Raw genomic sequence first — 16,521 nt, forward strand, 5'->3', positions numbered from 1 at the left:
AGGCTACCCACTGAAGAATGTGGACTCAGCTAACAAAAGTCCTGTTTGTGTTAGACACACCAGTGAACTGCTTATACTTTTTTTTTTTAAAAAATGGCTGAAGTTCCCCTATTGGTAATTTGGTTTAGACATATGTGATAAACATCTTCAGATACACTTTTTTTTTCTTTGGCAGGAAGGTGCCATGCTGCAGGTAACTAATGAAGAAGTGGTCAACCACAGAAACGCTTCAAGAAATAAGAAATTCTGTATCATCAGAAAATAGTTGTTTTTGCTGCCTTCATATAAAAATCTAGAGGTTAAATGAATACTGATAAAACATCACAATTAGTACAGCTCCCTGTAATGCTGGGTTTTTTAAATTATAGTAATAATGTCTTGTAAACCTTTCGAATAAAATTCAGATTCGTTAGGAGAAACAAATCACTAATGTTAAAATAGCAAACATTCTGTGAGTAGAAAATTTAACTACATATTTTTATAACTTTCATAGCTTTAAAATAAAGTATTTTTTATACCAAAGTAGTTCTAGTGTAATGATTAATAAAACTTAGTGTGTGTCTAACATTAAATAATGTTGATGTGCAGCTTTTAGACCCTTTCATGATTTGAAACATTCCATTTTGAGGTCGATTTAAAAACAAAAGTCAACTTGGCAAGTGTATTCACTGAACTTGTATCTCTGACTGTAGGCGCCTGTTCTCTTTTGGGAGAAACAGTGCTACAAATTAAAAATACTGATCTTTTTGCTGTTGGACACAATTGCTTTAAAGTAGCTTTTTGGCTGTGTTTTATATCACTTTATAAAAACACCTCCTCCTTTCCTGTTAATGAAACTAACCACTTAAGACAGTTCGTCAAAATGGGATAGGACAAATAGCTTTATCCTGTACAAGATAAAGCTGTAAAGAGCTTTAGCATCAAGAGAGAAGGATTGAATGGAAATAGAGTTCCTGCTGTACCAGAACTGTATTACTGATAGCTGGATCTTGTGGGGGGAAAAAAAACCAACAAAAAACAAACCAAACCCTCCAAAAAACAAACCAAACTCGAGGTGTGAGCTTGGGAAAGCTTCAGTTGGAATGTATGTGAGGGAAGGTATCTTCAGTCTGTGCCGTTATAACCTGCTACCTACATACACAGTTTATTCTAAACTTGAAATTTATATGCTTAGCTTTGGCAGAATCGTGTTCTTAACCTTCATTATGTAATTCAAAATTAGGATTCACATACAATTTTTTTCTGTTTCTTAAGTTGAAATTTGAAATATTTGCATAGGTAACCAGTGGGCTGCAACGGAAGCAGAAAAGGAAGACGTGCACAATCTGCTTTACTTTCTTCTTTCCAACAGAATGAGTTGACCAGATGATACGGAATTTGCCTTCTTTCCTGTAACTTAATTTAGTTGATGGAAGTTTTTCTTTGCAGTTGCCAAGTCCACTTTCATATGACATTTAAAAAAAAAAACAACCAAACAAAACCCCCCACTTTAAATGGGACTGTATTCTTTTTCTCTTCGAGATACTTACACTCATTCAGTAATCCTGCAACAAGGTTTAAAATGTACTTAAGTACATTGTATTTTCTGTGCTGAGGATGTTTTAATTTTGATCTACTGGCAGTGGGGGGAGTGAGTGTATAGGGGACAGCAGTATGCAAAAACTAAGTTACTGGCTATTTAGTGTCTTGAAGGCTTGTAGTATTTGAGTAAGTTTCCTGTTGTCTTCCTGCTGAACTTCCATGATTTTTCTTTCTTGGTATGTTCTTAAGAATTAAAGCAAGTGACAATACAGTGTTTAATGATGAATTCAATGGGAGAAGTCACCATGTTGAGTCAAGCCGATACTGAAAGCTAGAGACTTTGAACAAAAAGAACAGTGTGTGGTCAATTATTGGTCCTCAATTTGTAGACAACGTATACTTTTAATTTTGAACAAGTTGGGGTTTATGTCACTTAACAGACTTTCTCTTTCAAATTTGGGTAACATTGCTGGTCAGTGTGTTTTGGTGTGCCAAGAACTGAGGATCAGGTTGTCAGTACTAGGCCCAGCTTGCCCCCAGCAAACACTTTCTCCAGCAAGCTGAAGGAAGAATGTGAAAGACAACGTGACCTATAACTGGGAATAAAAAAAAAAAAAGCCCCCCAAAACGGCAGTGTATGACTTGGATTTATAAAGTGGTGGTCAAAAGAGGTCAGCCAGTGCTAGGGCTCTGGCTCTGCAGGCTTTGTGTTCTATGTGCTATTTACAATGAAAGTTGAATTTTATTCTATTACTTGTGCTTCAGGTGCTGAAAAGTGTTTAGGAAAATGTGAAAAATTGCTCTGAATAGGGCAAAATCAGCAGGAATTGAAGATTGTATTCTTTGAGTTTTCTGATGAATGTACATACTAACTTGGGGCATGAAATCATACTACTGGGGAAGAAAAAACAAATGCCAAAAAACATAGGTGTGGATTTTGAAGGAGCTGTCAACCAAGCGTGCTCTGGCAGCTTGACCACATCCGTGAAAGAGGAGGATTTGCAGAGAACATACTGCAACAGTACATTCCCAGCAGCTGTAGCGTTTCGGTTTGTTTTTTGAAGCAGAGTGCATGATGCAAGCACGATCCCATAGTAGTGCTGTTTTTTTGGTTTTTTTTTTGTTTTTTTTTTCACCTCCCAAGGGAGGTGCCAGGTTCACTCTCGTGTACAGCGATGCGGGTAGGAGTGTAGAGTAACACGGGAAGGGTTTTCCTGCCTGCCGCTGGTTTGCCAGAAGCCATACTGTCCTTTTTAACAGTGCGTTCTTGCTTTGCAGCCAGGGCTGATTTCCACTACGGCACAAGTTTATGTTGTCAGAAGTTACTCCAGTTAATGTAGCAAGAATGGTTTATTTATCAACAGTAAAAGTAAACAGGGTTTAACTTTAAATGGCTGTGTGACTTGCGTGGCAGAGTGCTGTGAACATAACCAGGCCAACAGCTTTTGGGGACCGTGTAGTTTACAAATTAGCTTGTGCGACCTCCCATGCTGCTTCGTTCTGTGAACAAGGTGACTGCACGTTCTAGAAAATCACTCTTCCCCCTGAGTTTTCACCAAAACATGATTCCCCCCGGCTTCCTCTTACTCAGTCTGCTCTTTCTTGGTCCATTTTGGGGCATTCTTGTATGAAAATCAATGGCTGATGCATTTAAGAGAGCTCTAGTAGCTGTGCAGTGGGTATCCAGTTGCAATGCTTTTGAGGTGTGCTACGGCAATAATAGTTCACATGGTTACACGTGTCATCCCTATTTGGTTTATTGAATAAAGTTTTTCACTAAAACCTGGTGCTGAGTGTCCTGTTGCCTCATTTATAGGCCTCTACATACTCTGTCCTCGAGATTCTCATCAGAACCATATTTATGACTCCTGTAAGATGCAGTTGTATTTTGGGGCAAATGCTGAGCTGTTAAAACTGACAAACATGTTGATGAAGTTGCTTTGTCCTTTCTTTGAAGTTCATTACTTTGGTCACCCTGTCTAAAACTAGATTGTAAGCTCTTGAGCAGGAACAACTTTAGCTTGTAAAATTCAGCTTCTGTCAAAAAGGCATGTTTAGTGAATAAAACTAACCCGTAAAGCTAAAGCTGTGGTCATTCAAAGCAGCAGCGTGCCGTGTCTCTTGTGGGAGGGTTCACTGGCGGTGTGGCCTTACACGTCGTGAGGGTATTGCGGTCTAATAAAGTACTGAAGGGGTGTTTGCTTTGAGTGGGTGTTTCCCTGGCAGAGCGATGGATCTAGGAGCAGCTAGCGCTGTTCCGTAGGGCCTGTGTGTGCTGCTGCCAGCAGCAATGGGGAAGGTAATCTGCGCTTTGTGATTTCCCCACCACGCTGTTTTTCCTCTATACTCCATCTGATCTTTGCTAACCTTACAGATAACCTTTTCATTATCAATGTAACGGAACCACAGTTTACTGCTCAGCTGTTTCAGACTACTTAATAGCTTTACCTTGGGAATGGTATTTCAATGCGAATGCCTATGTTGGTATTTCCACTTTGTTGCTGTGTCAACACCTACATCTACAATCCTTAGCTTTGCAGTTTCCTAAAGTGTTTCCATTGTTGCTATTAGTGAGAGGTACCTTCCTCCGTGCCCGGTGTTTGGTGTGGTAGGATGCAGCCCCAGCAGCTTTTATCCCTAGATACCTGGCTCCAGACTACGTTTGGTACCAAATCACATGTTTTTACGCAGCCTGGTCCCTGGTTTGTACACTTAGGATTTTGGTTTCTTGAAAGTTATGAGCTATCACTAATAAAGTCAAGCTACACTTCAGTCAGGGGTTTCCTACCTTTTACAGCCTTTGCCATTGCAAGTTTTATTAACTAATGCTGTTTCCCTCCAGCTTCTGTACAGTGTCTCTTTTTTGTATGTCAGGTGAAAGTACAGTCTAAGGCGGTTGTATGAAGCACATGAAAAGTAGCTCCAGGCACACTTTGTCTTGGGAGGAGAGCTTGATAGAAAAACTCTTCTGTCTAGGCTTTCTCAAATAATTGAAGGACATTAGTTTGTTTTTCCTTAAACATGCTTGTCACAGAAAGGGAAGACACTAAAAACTATCAGTTTTTAGGTAAAAATAGTCTACCAAAATTGAAAAAAAAAAAAAAAACAAAACAGGACATTGTTCTGAATTCTTAGTTTTGTCTTTCTGTGGGTAGGTAGCTGAAGGCTTGAGAAAATGACATAGTACATCCAGACCTAATGCTTGGTGTCTGCATCATCAGCACTGTTACAGCCCACCCTAAATTAATAATTCACCTGAGAGATTTTGTAGGGGTATAGTTGCTAGCTGAGCTCTCTGAGATTGAGATTCCTACGTAGACTTCTTAAAGAAATGTAGTTGTTAAACAATGAGGGTGGAATTAGCTGACAGCAGTTCATGATACTTTCCTGTCTGCAAATTGACGTATAGGGGAATGGGGTTGGGGTGGATGGCTTTGCTTTATATGGATCAGCTGGAGCATGCTGCTTTGATTAGGATTGCTCTCTGAAAGAGTTCCAACATGCTTCCTTAATTTCAGCGTGTGCCAAAATTTGACCATGTAACTCACCTAGTTGGGTGCGTGCTTTATTTCATTAGTAGCTGGCTCTACAAAAGTCCGTAGTGCTCGGTCTCTACTGCTACTGGAGGAGCGGGCATCACAAAGTTGAGCCATTTTTATATTTTTTTTTTTCTCCCTTATGTTGTAGGGCTGTAGAAACTTGTGTTGCAAGGCCCTAAAACAGAAATACGTGGGTTTCTGGTTTTATTGGCTACAGGCCTAATCTAATACCCATCAGCATTTGTGCACATGGACAATGAAGTAGGCTTAAAGCCCTGGCCCTGCAAAGGCTACACACAAAATTTAAAATGTGTATTATGTCATTTAATTAAAAGATTATAATTATGTGGACTCAGACACTTTTTTTCCCCCAAAACTAAAAATACAGTTCACAATTCATCATATGTATCTGTTCCCTGTTGCAAAAGTTGTGAACTTTTGGTTAAAGTTCACAAACTAGCGATTAAATTTCTTGTGAATACCAGTTAGGATAGATGCGCTTCACACTGATGCTTAACCAACAGCAAGAAATTTCAGGGTCTTACTCATTAAAGTTTCTGCTATGAATTTACCCTGTCAGTTTGAGACACTGGCAAAACTAATACAAGAACTGATGCACACATTTAAAGAAAATTTTTAAAATGCAGATCACGTTGTTTAAACTGGTTGATTTCGTTACTGGTAATTCAGTGTATTTTGCACTTGGAGGCAGTGCTCCCTTTGTAGAAAACACCATTTGATGCTACCAGTTACTGTAAACCCAAGTGCAAACGAACTATGATTTACATGATAATGGCATAGTTTATTTCTTCAAAAGGTGTAATTCAGCATTTAAACTTGTCTTGCATGTATGTGTAGTTTTTGTGCATTTGGTGCAAGTGTGTTTTTTAACATACCTGACCATAAAGTTGCTATGCTGTTGTCACGCCATGGCCAATGAGATATTTTTTAATAACAGTTTTACAGGTTTTGTTTATAAAAGAGAAAGTGTTTGCTGCTCTCTAGTTGTTCATTTTAGTAATGATTTTAGTATCTTACAAACTAGTATACCTCTTAACTTCCTTATCATTTATTACATGCCTTTTAGGCTGCCTTTTTTGCAGACCCTTTTCAGGTTGTAAAATAGAAAAGGAAAAGCTGTTTTCAATAAGCATGTGAGTAAATAAAATACCGTCTTTTTCACAGCACAAATGAATATCAAAACCATAAAGCCCTTCTCTTCACTGAAAGCCACTATCAGAGTGTAACCTCGTTATCACAAGTACAGAGAAATAGTAATTTGGTTCAATTTAATTTACTTTAAAGATGTGGGGAAAATCTAAACAAAAAAAATCTTAAATCCGTAACATTGAAGATACTTAGAAAATACCAGTTTTAAAAAGCTAAAGAGAAAAACTTTAGTAATTCTCCTTGAAGTATCCAACTGTGGGGAGAAAGGGAAACAGAACAGGAGCTCATTCACCATCACTTATTTTCATGGAAGAAAGTTCAGAATGATTGCGCTGCAGAGGATGAAGGTAAGATAATATTGAATCAGATACTAATTTTTCAGAACCTATTTTCAGATTGATCATGTGAGTTGTAAAATTAATTGGTACGTGATGTTTGCTGGGAGATATGACAGTGAAAGCAGTGAGGAAAAATGCAATAGCCTCCTGGGCCTCTCTCCTCAAAGGAAAACTGGGAAAAGCAGAACAGTTCTGAAGAGATAGAAAGCAGAGAGTATCCCTGGGAATACATAAATCCACAGTGAATTTAAGGTGATGATAAGCTACAATTTTTCTTTCAGTGCTAAAAAGAGTAACAAAATAAGGTCACTTTGTGTATGAAGAATTAAGTACTCAAGACTAAAGCATGTTTTTCTTCCATGTGTAACTTTGATCTACAGCTTTTTTTCCCCCCACTGATATTCTCCCCGTTCCACCCTCACCAGAAACCAAATTCCTAGTTTTACATAGGCCTATATAAATACACTTACAGCGATGGCCTTAGCTCCTTTAATTAGAACTAAAACTAAACAGATGTCCTCATTCAGAAGCCTCAGCTGGTAGACTTTCTAACATCGCAGTCGGCTGGGTTTGCCAGACCCTGGAACATGCAGTCTTCCTCCTCAAATTTAGTCTTTCTGTTTGTACTACAGTAATCGCTGACCTCCAGTCTTCACGCAAATATCCATCATTCTTTCAGGAAAAATAACACTTAAGTGACCTTCATCCATCTTATTTTTGTTATTGCTCTTTTTCATTATCTTGTTTCTGTTCTGATTTGACCAAGCGTTTGGGTATTATAAAAACACTGCCATCACTACTGCAATGAATAACGTACTGGCAAGAGTTAACAGGCCTACCCTGGTCATCCCTCAATCTACTGAAAATGTCACAGTACAAGTTGTTTAACTTTTGCTTCATCCGGCTGATTGATCTGCTACACTGAGAGTGCTCCTTTTTAAGGCTCTCCTTTTGGGTTTGAAGATTGCATATGTCTTCTTCCAAGTTAAGAATTGCATTCAGTTTACGTTTACGACAATTTTGGGCAGCAACTTTATTTTTTCCTCTTCGTCTGATGTCACGTAGCAGTGATACCTGAGTACCTGTCAGATGGTTCTTTTCTAGCATGGTGTTGAAAGAGTCAACGGGCATGCTCACAATTTCATCTACTGAAAATGGTAGTCTCAGAGCTTTTGCACAGCGTTCATCACTGCTAAGGTTTGTATCAGTCGAATTATGGCACCTATCCTTTACTTTATTTGGTTTCTCCATCCTCATCTGCTGCTGATGCTCTGGAGTGGGTGCTGCTTGACTTGGCAGCTGATTGTAAGTGTGGTTATGAAGAAACTGAAGTGCAGCTTTGCTAGAACACTCTGAATCACCTGGATATTCGACATGGCCGTATTTACTGCATTCTTGGCTATGGACACTGACAGCTCCTAAGCCATGTGAAGAAGCAGATTTAACATCACTGCTGTACCCAACAGCACCTTCACTGCAGGCTGAGTAAGAGGCAGTGCTGTGACTTGAATTCAAAGACAGTCCCAAATCTGAGCCAGGTTCTTCAAAGAGCTTAGAAACTTCTATAGGATGAAAGCCTTCCTCCAAAGCCAAAGACATGAGTTTAACTTCATCAAAATTATCATCATGGGCTGTTAGGTTTCTAACGTCAGCAGCTGAAAACAGCCCTGTCAAATCTGACCCATGAAGTAGTGATTCTGGATTTGTGATATTAGAGCTTGACTGAGGAAAAGACTCATGCCTTTGTAAATGTCTTGTTTCTGAATTTGATTGAGTGGGGTAGTCTGTTCTTAGTAGTGTGGCATCGTGAGGACTGAAACAGTGGCAAAGCGTCTGGGTCAAACTTATATTGTGGTGTGAGGATGATGGATCTTGGCCTCTACTAGAAGTGGCAACTTGTGTATCTTCCAGTAAACTTGCCTAAAAGATGATGAAAAGATGGGGAAAATGGGATCTTTTATAAAATGAATGCTTCAACATTTCTCATCTACACAGGCTTGATCTATTTATGTTTTAATATTCCACTGTCTGAATCTATTAAAAGTCAAAATTTTCTATGTTGAACTCTTCTTCTAGCTATCCTGAATATTGTTTCCCATTTGTACACAGTATAACCTGCATTGGCACATGGGAAGAGGAAGCAAGAAGGGTGTAGAAGAAAACTGACTGAAGGGATGGAAGGAGGACTCGCACAGTATGGGACTGATTAGTGTCAAGGGGTTGGAAATGGGACTGGTGTTAAGTGTACATTAAACTGCAGTCTATCTGTTACATCTGATCTGGTCTAAGAAAACATCCTTCTAGGAGGGGTTGTCCTGCCCCTTCCCTGGTAGTGGTTTTGATGATCATCCAGTTCCAGGGTGAGCTGGCTCAAGGTGCTAAACGGTTAGAAAATTAACCTCGTAAAGATAAATAGCTTGCAGGCAGGACTTAACCAGTGAGAACAGTGGTGTAAGAAAAGAGGGGAGGAGGACAGAAACACTAAGGTCTTGAAGTCATGCTGGCACATTCTCACTGCTTTTCTTTCACAGTTTATAAAACTTTTGGGGCTGTGAGCTGCCACATTTGCCTTAGCTCCTTCTTAACAGAGATCTACTGTGTTCCGATTTCAACTCAACTCCTTTGCTGATCAGTTTGGAGGGGATAGCCCCTCACCATATCACACCTCCTGTGGATGTGTTCTGACTTTAAATTACTGCTCATTTTTTCTTTGCAAAAATAAAGCTGCTGTATGATCCCTCAGTCTTGAAGTCCAGACAATAAACAAGTGCTCCAGTAGCATTAAGGCCCATCTTTTGTGGGCCTGGCTTATAGTTGTTGGGTCCTAGAAGTACAAAGCCACCGTGCAAGATTATGTCAGGGCACTTGCTGACAAGTAAATACAGGGATACAAAAAACTTGAACATGTAAATACATCAAGTAGGAAGTATATATGACTCCTTCATAGCTGAGCATCCCTGCTGTGGTACAGGAAAGGACTTTTCTGACTACAGTTCACTAAACAATCTAAAAACCACTTTCCACAGGGAAGGAATGATGTACCACAAAGACCAGAACATCTTAAGTACTCTGCTATGCTTACTGGGAGCTCAGGTAGCAGAAGAAAGTCTTGCCTTATTTGTCCTAGGGACTTCTACAAGACCATCTGTAGTCTAAGAGATAGAGCGGGTAATTTCAATTAAGCCCTTGAAAATAAATAATCTTAGCAAGGTAACTAATAAAAAATATCCCCCACGCTGTAAAGACTTGATACCTGGGAAAAACAAGCCATCCATTTTCACCTGATAGATTGTCACAAGATGGCAGTGCATTAATAGTCTTAAATAAAATATGCAACTGTGTATTGTTATAGCTACATAAAGGCTACAGCCAAATTCCTTTCAAGTTACAAAAAGAACAGAGAAGACTGAACTGATGAACTTCTGAACCTTGTTAGTGTGGAACCCATTACCAAAGCTGAACAGAGGAGGAAGCTAATTTATGAGCTGGGAGGCACTATCCAACCTAGCTATTCCCAAAACTAGCTGTTCCAGAGATAAACATGAAGATATATGGAAAATATTAATGACCCTGTAAGGCTCCTCCGATGGAAAGTATATGTAAGATGTCCTTGGAATATTGCAAAAAAGGAATGTAGGGAGTAGCTTCATAGTTAATGATTGCAGCTATGAGCCGCAGGACAAGATGGAGACTCCAATTAAGACAACTGTTTATTTGTGAAGATAGGCACCCAGAAAGAAAACGGTAGTATCAGAAGTCCAGAAGATAAAAAAAGAAAATGGTTTTGCCACTATTGCTGACTGACCTGATCTGTGGCAAAAATGGGTCTGTTCTTCTTGAGGGTACTATTCTTGTAAGCACTTGCACAAATACTTATGGCAACTATAATCTTTGGCTGCAAATGCTTAATAGCTGCTAGTGCTTAATGCCAGCGTTGCTCTAGAGAAACACACCAAGAGCTGCTGTATGAATATAAACGGGCATTAGGCTTCAGAAAGGGAATTATTAGTTGAACTAACTAGGTTGTCCAGCGGCTCCATCCAACTGAATACCAGGTGACAGAGAAGACAGGACTTTGCAGTTTTCACATCACAGACAAAATACTGGGGAAAATTTTTCAAGTAGAGCCAATGACAGTTGCTGTAAAAGGTGGTTGCTAGTGTCTTTAACATCCTCAGGTATGTTTTACTGCATCGATTTGCTGATATATTCACTGGGGTATTTTAGTTAGACAAAACAAAGTCATTATCCAATAATCACAATCTGTATCCCAATCTATGAGCAACACGTGTTTTCCCATTTACCTCTAGCATGTTTTCCATCTGCGATGACAGAAGCTGTAAATAGCCCTCTAAGGAGAGAAGGGAATCTACATGGTTGCGGTTGCTCTGTGACACAAGACAGAAACGCTTTGTAAAGCACAGTTATTTTACATAAAAGGAGGTAAAAATCAAAGTCTGAGAGGAAACAGAGCACAGCTCTGCGAAACACTGCTGCTGACTCTCCCCATCAAGTCTTCATCCTGATGGGAGATGTAACGTTGCTAGAATGAGCAGAGTAACTCCATGGCAAAGACATCTAACACCACCCCAGAACAGCAGAACTGGGCTTCCCTCCTCTCTGAGGCTGCACCTACCCACTGCTGCGGAAAAATCAAATATTTTTTCAAAGCTTAGCTACCAGGGAGGTGGCGAACAGAGGGGCTGACAAGAAAAATCCAAAGTTCTCAGCTCTCATAAGGTCTCAAGACAATAAATACTCTTTTTTGTTATAAGAGAGAACAAAACCCAAAGTGTACCCATTTAATTATAACATCATGAAGAGTATTTCTCTGCCTTCTAGTTACAATCCATGTGTTAAGATCTGAACAACCCAGTTTCCCAAGTGTAACTCTACATCTGAGCATCAAGCTTTACATAAATGTTGAAAGCAGTATAATTTAGCATCCATGTCTCAAGCGTCAGTAGACCAAAAAAAAATCCTGTCCCACAAACACAACAACTTCATGATGGAGCAAATAAAACCAAATTAAAAAATGGTTAGTTGCAAGAGATTTCTGTAAACTTTAGAACATTTCAACTACATCAGCCATACTGGGGGGTAGGGAGGTGCAATTTTTGAGAAGGTGTACAAGGGCATCATTGACAAAGTATCGTCTGAAGTCACTGTTCCTTTCCTGCCCTTGCAAAAGACACTCCAAATGAAAAGAGGAAATCAGATATTCCTTTCAAAATTATTCACTCCACTTCCTTCGCTACTCTATCTCAGTGTTAAGACCTACATCCTCCCTTACTTCCTCTTCAGTTTTCCCTTCTTCCATTTTTTTAATCATTTACTTGATTTATGTCTTCCTCCTCTTGCAGTTCCAGCTGATCGTTTCCTTGGTGTGGACAGAAGTCATCCAAAGCTTCCTGACATGCTTTCAGGTCAAAATCCTGAAGACACAAACAAAACGGTTCTATTAAGCAACATGGTGTCAAAATTAAACTGCTTTTTTTTTTTTTTTTACAGCGATAGAATTTCAAGTAAAATATACACAGAACAGTTCACTCATGTGGATGAACTGACTAGGAAGACTTTAGGAGCAGAACGAGACCGAGGGCAGTTCGGGAGTGCAGACACCGCCTCCTTTTTCGGTGCCCAGGCACTGAACCCATCTGTGGTAGAAATGGACACTCATAAACACTGGAAACAAATTCTTCTGAAACAGACACATGATGATGTGATTTCATGGAAAGTTTGGGCTATCAGTGTCTCTTGGATGTCATTTCACAACAACGTATCCTAGCCAGATATATACTCAGTGATGGAATCTTAAAATAGGCAATTATACATGGCCAGTTAGCAAAATCCCCATGTAGTCATTACCCAGTTCCCATTAATCCAAATGATGGTGGTTTTTTTAATCTCCAGCAATTAAATTGTTCTGATTTAGTGGTCTCAGAAGCATTTTTCAAGTTATCCTTTATCTACAGTCATATCAGCAGACTTATTTTTTTTATTATAGGGCTGGCATATTGATAGGGTAAGAAGGAATCACTGCTAGGGACTTTGCACATTTATATTTTTAAAAACTTTGATATTTCAGCTTTTAAAGGGCAAGTCGGAGTTATTAAAATGTGAAACTCAGTGAAATGACACCCAGAAAACCAAGTGGCCACACTGCATTAGCTCCGTATATCCCCAGCAAAATGCTATGGCAGGAGCAGCAAAGACAAGCTTTCAACAGCAACAAATGTAAGGAATTAGCGTTCTGTTCTAAAAGTCACAACAAATATACATATTTTATATGAAAGCATAAACTATATAAAAACTGCAGCTGTAATAGTCATCAAAATGTGTAAGAGTTTTTTAAGATTATTGCTTCATACAAAACATATTAAAAATTAAATGCAAGAAGGTTTAAAACTAGAACTCTGGAGTAAAATTAAATCTAATTTGAAAATAAAGTAATATTAATTTCATTCTTATTAATTCTATTAAAATTTATTTATTTTTTTTTTTACTGATTTTATTTGTTGGTTTTCCATTTTTCTGTATTTTCTTTTCAAGGATTGGAAGGGAAATTTAATTTTATAAACAGTAATTTCTAGCAACAAATATCTATTTTGGGGCACTCATCTGTCACTCGGATGCAAGGGGTACTTTCCTTCAATGATGCCCAACACAATTTCAAGTTATTAAAAATTATGTTCCTGATGCTAAAGCAGAGCATTCAGCTCCTGAATAACAACAGCAAATTCATTACTTTAGCAGCTGAACAGGCAAATGCAGGAAACAGTTAGAAATGTGATATCTATGATGTTGATCCCTCAAAAAAACAACTGTAAGCCCTGGTTCTGAATACAGAAAGTATATGAGTGACAACTCAGTGGTTTCTACTGAAGTTAGCAGGGTTACAAACCTATTCTACTGCCAGGGAAAAGCTTGTAGTAACTTTGTGAAGAGCCCACAATGTGTCCTGCAGATCATCCGAAACCCTCACAGTTCAACTTGCTTATGGTGGAAATCAGCCCCCCGGTGATGCTCATCTGCTAAACTCCACTATGGAGATGGTCCATCCCAGCACCAGTGTGCGGACAACTGAATTTCTGATGTGCCTGATGGGACAGTTGCTTTCTGAGAAAAAGTAAATGCTCCTGAAGCTCACAGAAGTTTGTGAAGACTGTCATGGCTTCAGTTCCCCCAGGAAGTCAACTGAACTTTCAGGTCTTTTCCTATCAATATATAAGAGCTTTTGACCACTAAGGAGATGGGGGATACATCCAGCCATGAATTTTAGAATTTATCTGGAGTCTGCATTGATTTTTTTATGTAATCTTTTAAGAAAAAAAAAATAACTCATTTGACTCTTTTCTCCAAGCCACAGACAGTGAGTGAGTAATCTTAGTTTCCAGGCTGAGAGCCACCCATGGCACTGCAGGATCACATCCCATTTTGTCCTAAGGACCCTTTGCCGTAAGGACAGGACAGAGGTCAGTCTCTCCCTCCGATCCTCGCGCAAAGCTCCTGCGGATGTGACTGGAGGTGCCAGCGGGGATGGGAGGGAGGCAGGGTCTCACATTTGCAATCACGACCGTTCACTGTAGTTTCCCAAAGGGAATGTATCATCTCTACTGAATGAGCTTAATGCTGCACCGTGTGGCTTTGCAGGTTACTCTTACTACCACCATTTCTTCCTCCAGCAGATGATACGAAAATACACTCATCCCTGCTCACACTGATTATTACCACAATAAGTTATTAATCCTTTAAAAAAACCCCTGTTTTCACCACTACCAGGGCAGTTTCTGAAGGAGCATGGCCCTGTGATAAGCTTCTCACAACACTGGTGGTACAGATACAGTGCATGTAAGGTTGTTCACAGCACCAATTTCTATGTATGGGATCATTTCAGCGAAACACTCTACATGGAAATCACATAACACAACCAGAACCTTTTCCCCTTAATTTATCAGTTTTGGCTTTTAACAAAAATCCCCTGAATTATGCTGTTACAGATTTACTCTCTGACATTATGCTTCCCACCAGCTTGTGAGTCTTTCCCAGTAACGAAGAACAGCTGAACCATACTGCTCAACAACTGAACGTGTCTTTCCATGCCTGTACATCCCTTGGGATTGATTGCTGGGCTACTGTTGCGGGGAGAATATCAGGGGTGCCTCCCCCAGAAAGAGCCATATATTTTGAATAAAGCATTTCTTTAAAGATAGCTTAATTTCGCAGTCTGAATATACACCTATGACAACAGGGATTAGCTGTAAATACTACTCACTCCTTACTCAGTATTGCGCTGCCACACTTGGCATTTCTGTCCTGTTGCTTATTTTGCATAAATGGTAGCAGAAGAAACAGTACTTGAGTTATAGTAATATCACTATGAGCCCGAGAGCTAGATCAGGACCACATGTGGTTGGTGTTTCTGCAGAGAAAAAGGCTGATTTTTGCTGATTGTATAAGATTTAAGATTACCACCAAACCCATTTATTACAGCAGCCTTTCCACTTCTACCACTGGAAGGGTGTGGAAAGTCACACCTCCCACAGCAGGCTGTTTCTGAATGGTAAACTGCAACCCTACCTGAAGACAACCTTTGATTTGCATCTGGAAGGATTTCTGCTCAAGCACAAGGCAGGAGATTTACACCAAAACTCCCACAAAAAAACAAAACCAAAATCAAACAAAAACAACAACAAAACAAACAAACAAACAAAACCACCACAACAACAAAAATATCTCAAATTCTAGTCTTCTGCCATTTACTAGTTTCAGTTGGGCTAGAGAAAACAATCTGAGACTAAATCTGATTTACAAAATAATCCACCAGTCTTGTAGGTGGGAGGGCTGGGCTTTAACTGTGCATCTACCCTCTCTCTAAATTTTAACTTACCACAGGTCAACCATCAGCTTCCACTTGTCAGTCTTCAGAATATGAAAACCAGTACTTAATGTGGTCCGAGAATCAATGTGGAGGTGAAAGAAAGTATGATTTTTTGGATGGCCTGGCCTATGCCTAATTGGAAGGATGCTTTCAGCTCTGGTAGGTCTCCAGAGTTTCTTAACTATGTTAAAAATAGAGCCTTAAATTTTCAATTAAGTACATCAGATTATTGATCTCAGCATGAATTGGGTGCACCATACATCAAACTATCCCTCCACGTATCTCCTCCCCTTGCTTCCCACACCTATGTATTATTTGTTAGCCATAAAACAATGTATAGGGAGCAGAACCTGTAAAGATATCAAAATATGAATGGGTCTACTGTGATGCATTGGGTGGGTGAACAAGACCCCTCTCTTTAGGAGCAGCATAAAGCATAAGCATAATCTCTTTTCAGCTACTGATCAGCATGCAGTTGGCAAACAGGGCTAAAACTACACAGCGCAGAGCTAGAAGTGCACAGAAATATCTGAACTAGCTCTGGAGTAACAGGAATGTCTCGCTGCAGCAGAACAGAGCAGACAGGGTGGTTTGCCCAGCTGTACAGACAGGACTGAGAGGCACCCGACCCTGGAAAGCTGTTTCACTGTAGTCAGACTCTGAATTATCTTTACAAATATCCCAGCACTGAAGCAAAGGTATATGATTACCATTAGTCGTAAAAGGACATATTTTTTTTGTGCAGATTACTCACGTATCTTGTTCACATGCTGTCTTCTAATTCCTCTACATTACATTCTCTTTATTTTAGCTGTCAAGCTTTAAATTGCTCCATTACAGTCATTAACCTTTAAGATGCTTTTCTACAAACTTGTGTCCCTTCTCCTTTAGAAACTGCACTTCTCTGTAGAACTGGCCCTCTCCTTGCTACTAGCTGAAAAGATGTGGCACAGGCCTGGTGATCTTTGTCACGTTTTGAATAACTAAGTAGCATTTCCAGAAAATTGTCCCACACCAGTAGAAGTTAGGCAAAAAAAATACATCTTTTAATAACATAACCAGCAGTTTCACT

At 39.5% G+C, this 16,521-nt stretch overlaps 2 protein-coding genes across 5 annotated transcripts in view; one reads left to right on the forward strand and one right to left on the reverse strand.

Annotated features, from left to right (window-relative positions):
- HNRNPA2B1 (heterogeneous nuclear ribonucleoprotein A2/B1) overlaps nt 1-3,606 on the forward strand; it is a 17,444-nt gene extending 13,838 nt beyond the window's left edge. For all 4 annotated transcript variants that reach the window (XR_004406894.2, XR_004406895.2, XM_032991422.2 and 1 more), the window contains one exon: nt 176-3,606. The gene's annotated coding sequence lies outside the window, so the exon portion shown is untranslated. The remainder of the gene's footprint in view (nt 1-175) is intronic.
- A 2,603-nt stretch (nt 3,607-6,209) lies between these two features.
- NFE2L3 (nuclear factor, erythroid 2 like 3) lies at nt 6,210-10,907 on the reverse strand. Its single transcript, XM_032991380.2, has 2 exons — nt 10,873-10,907; nt 6,210-8,488 (listed from the first exon to the last, which is right to left on the reverse strand). The coding sequence occupies exons 1-2, from the start codon at nt 10,888-10,890 to the stop codon at nt 7,289-7,291; spliced, it is 1,218 nt and encodes a 405-aa protein (XP_032847271.1). The 5' UTR covers nt 10,891-10,907; the 3' UTR covers nt 6,210-7,288.
- Between the last annotated feature and the right edge of the window lie 5,614 nt (nt 10,908-16,521).

The sequence above is a fragment of the Tyto alba genome, unplaced genomic scaffold, assembly GCF_018691265.1.
Source record: "Tyto alba isolate M040663 unplaced genomic scaffold, T.alba_DEE_v4.0 Super-Scaffold_38, whole genome shotgun sequence".
Classification (NCBI taxonomy): Eukaryota; Metazoa; Chordata; class Aves; order Strigiformes; family Tytonidae; genus Tyto; species Tyto alba.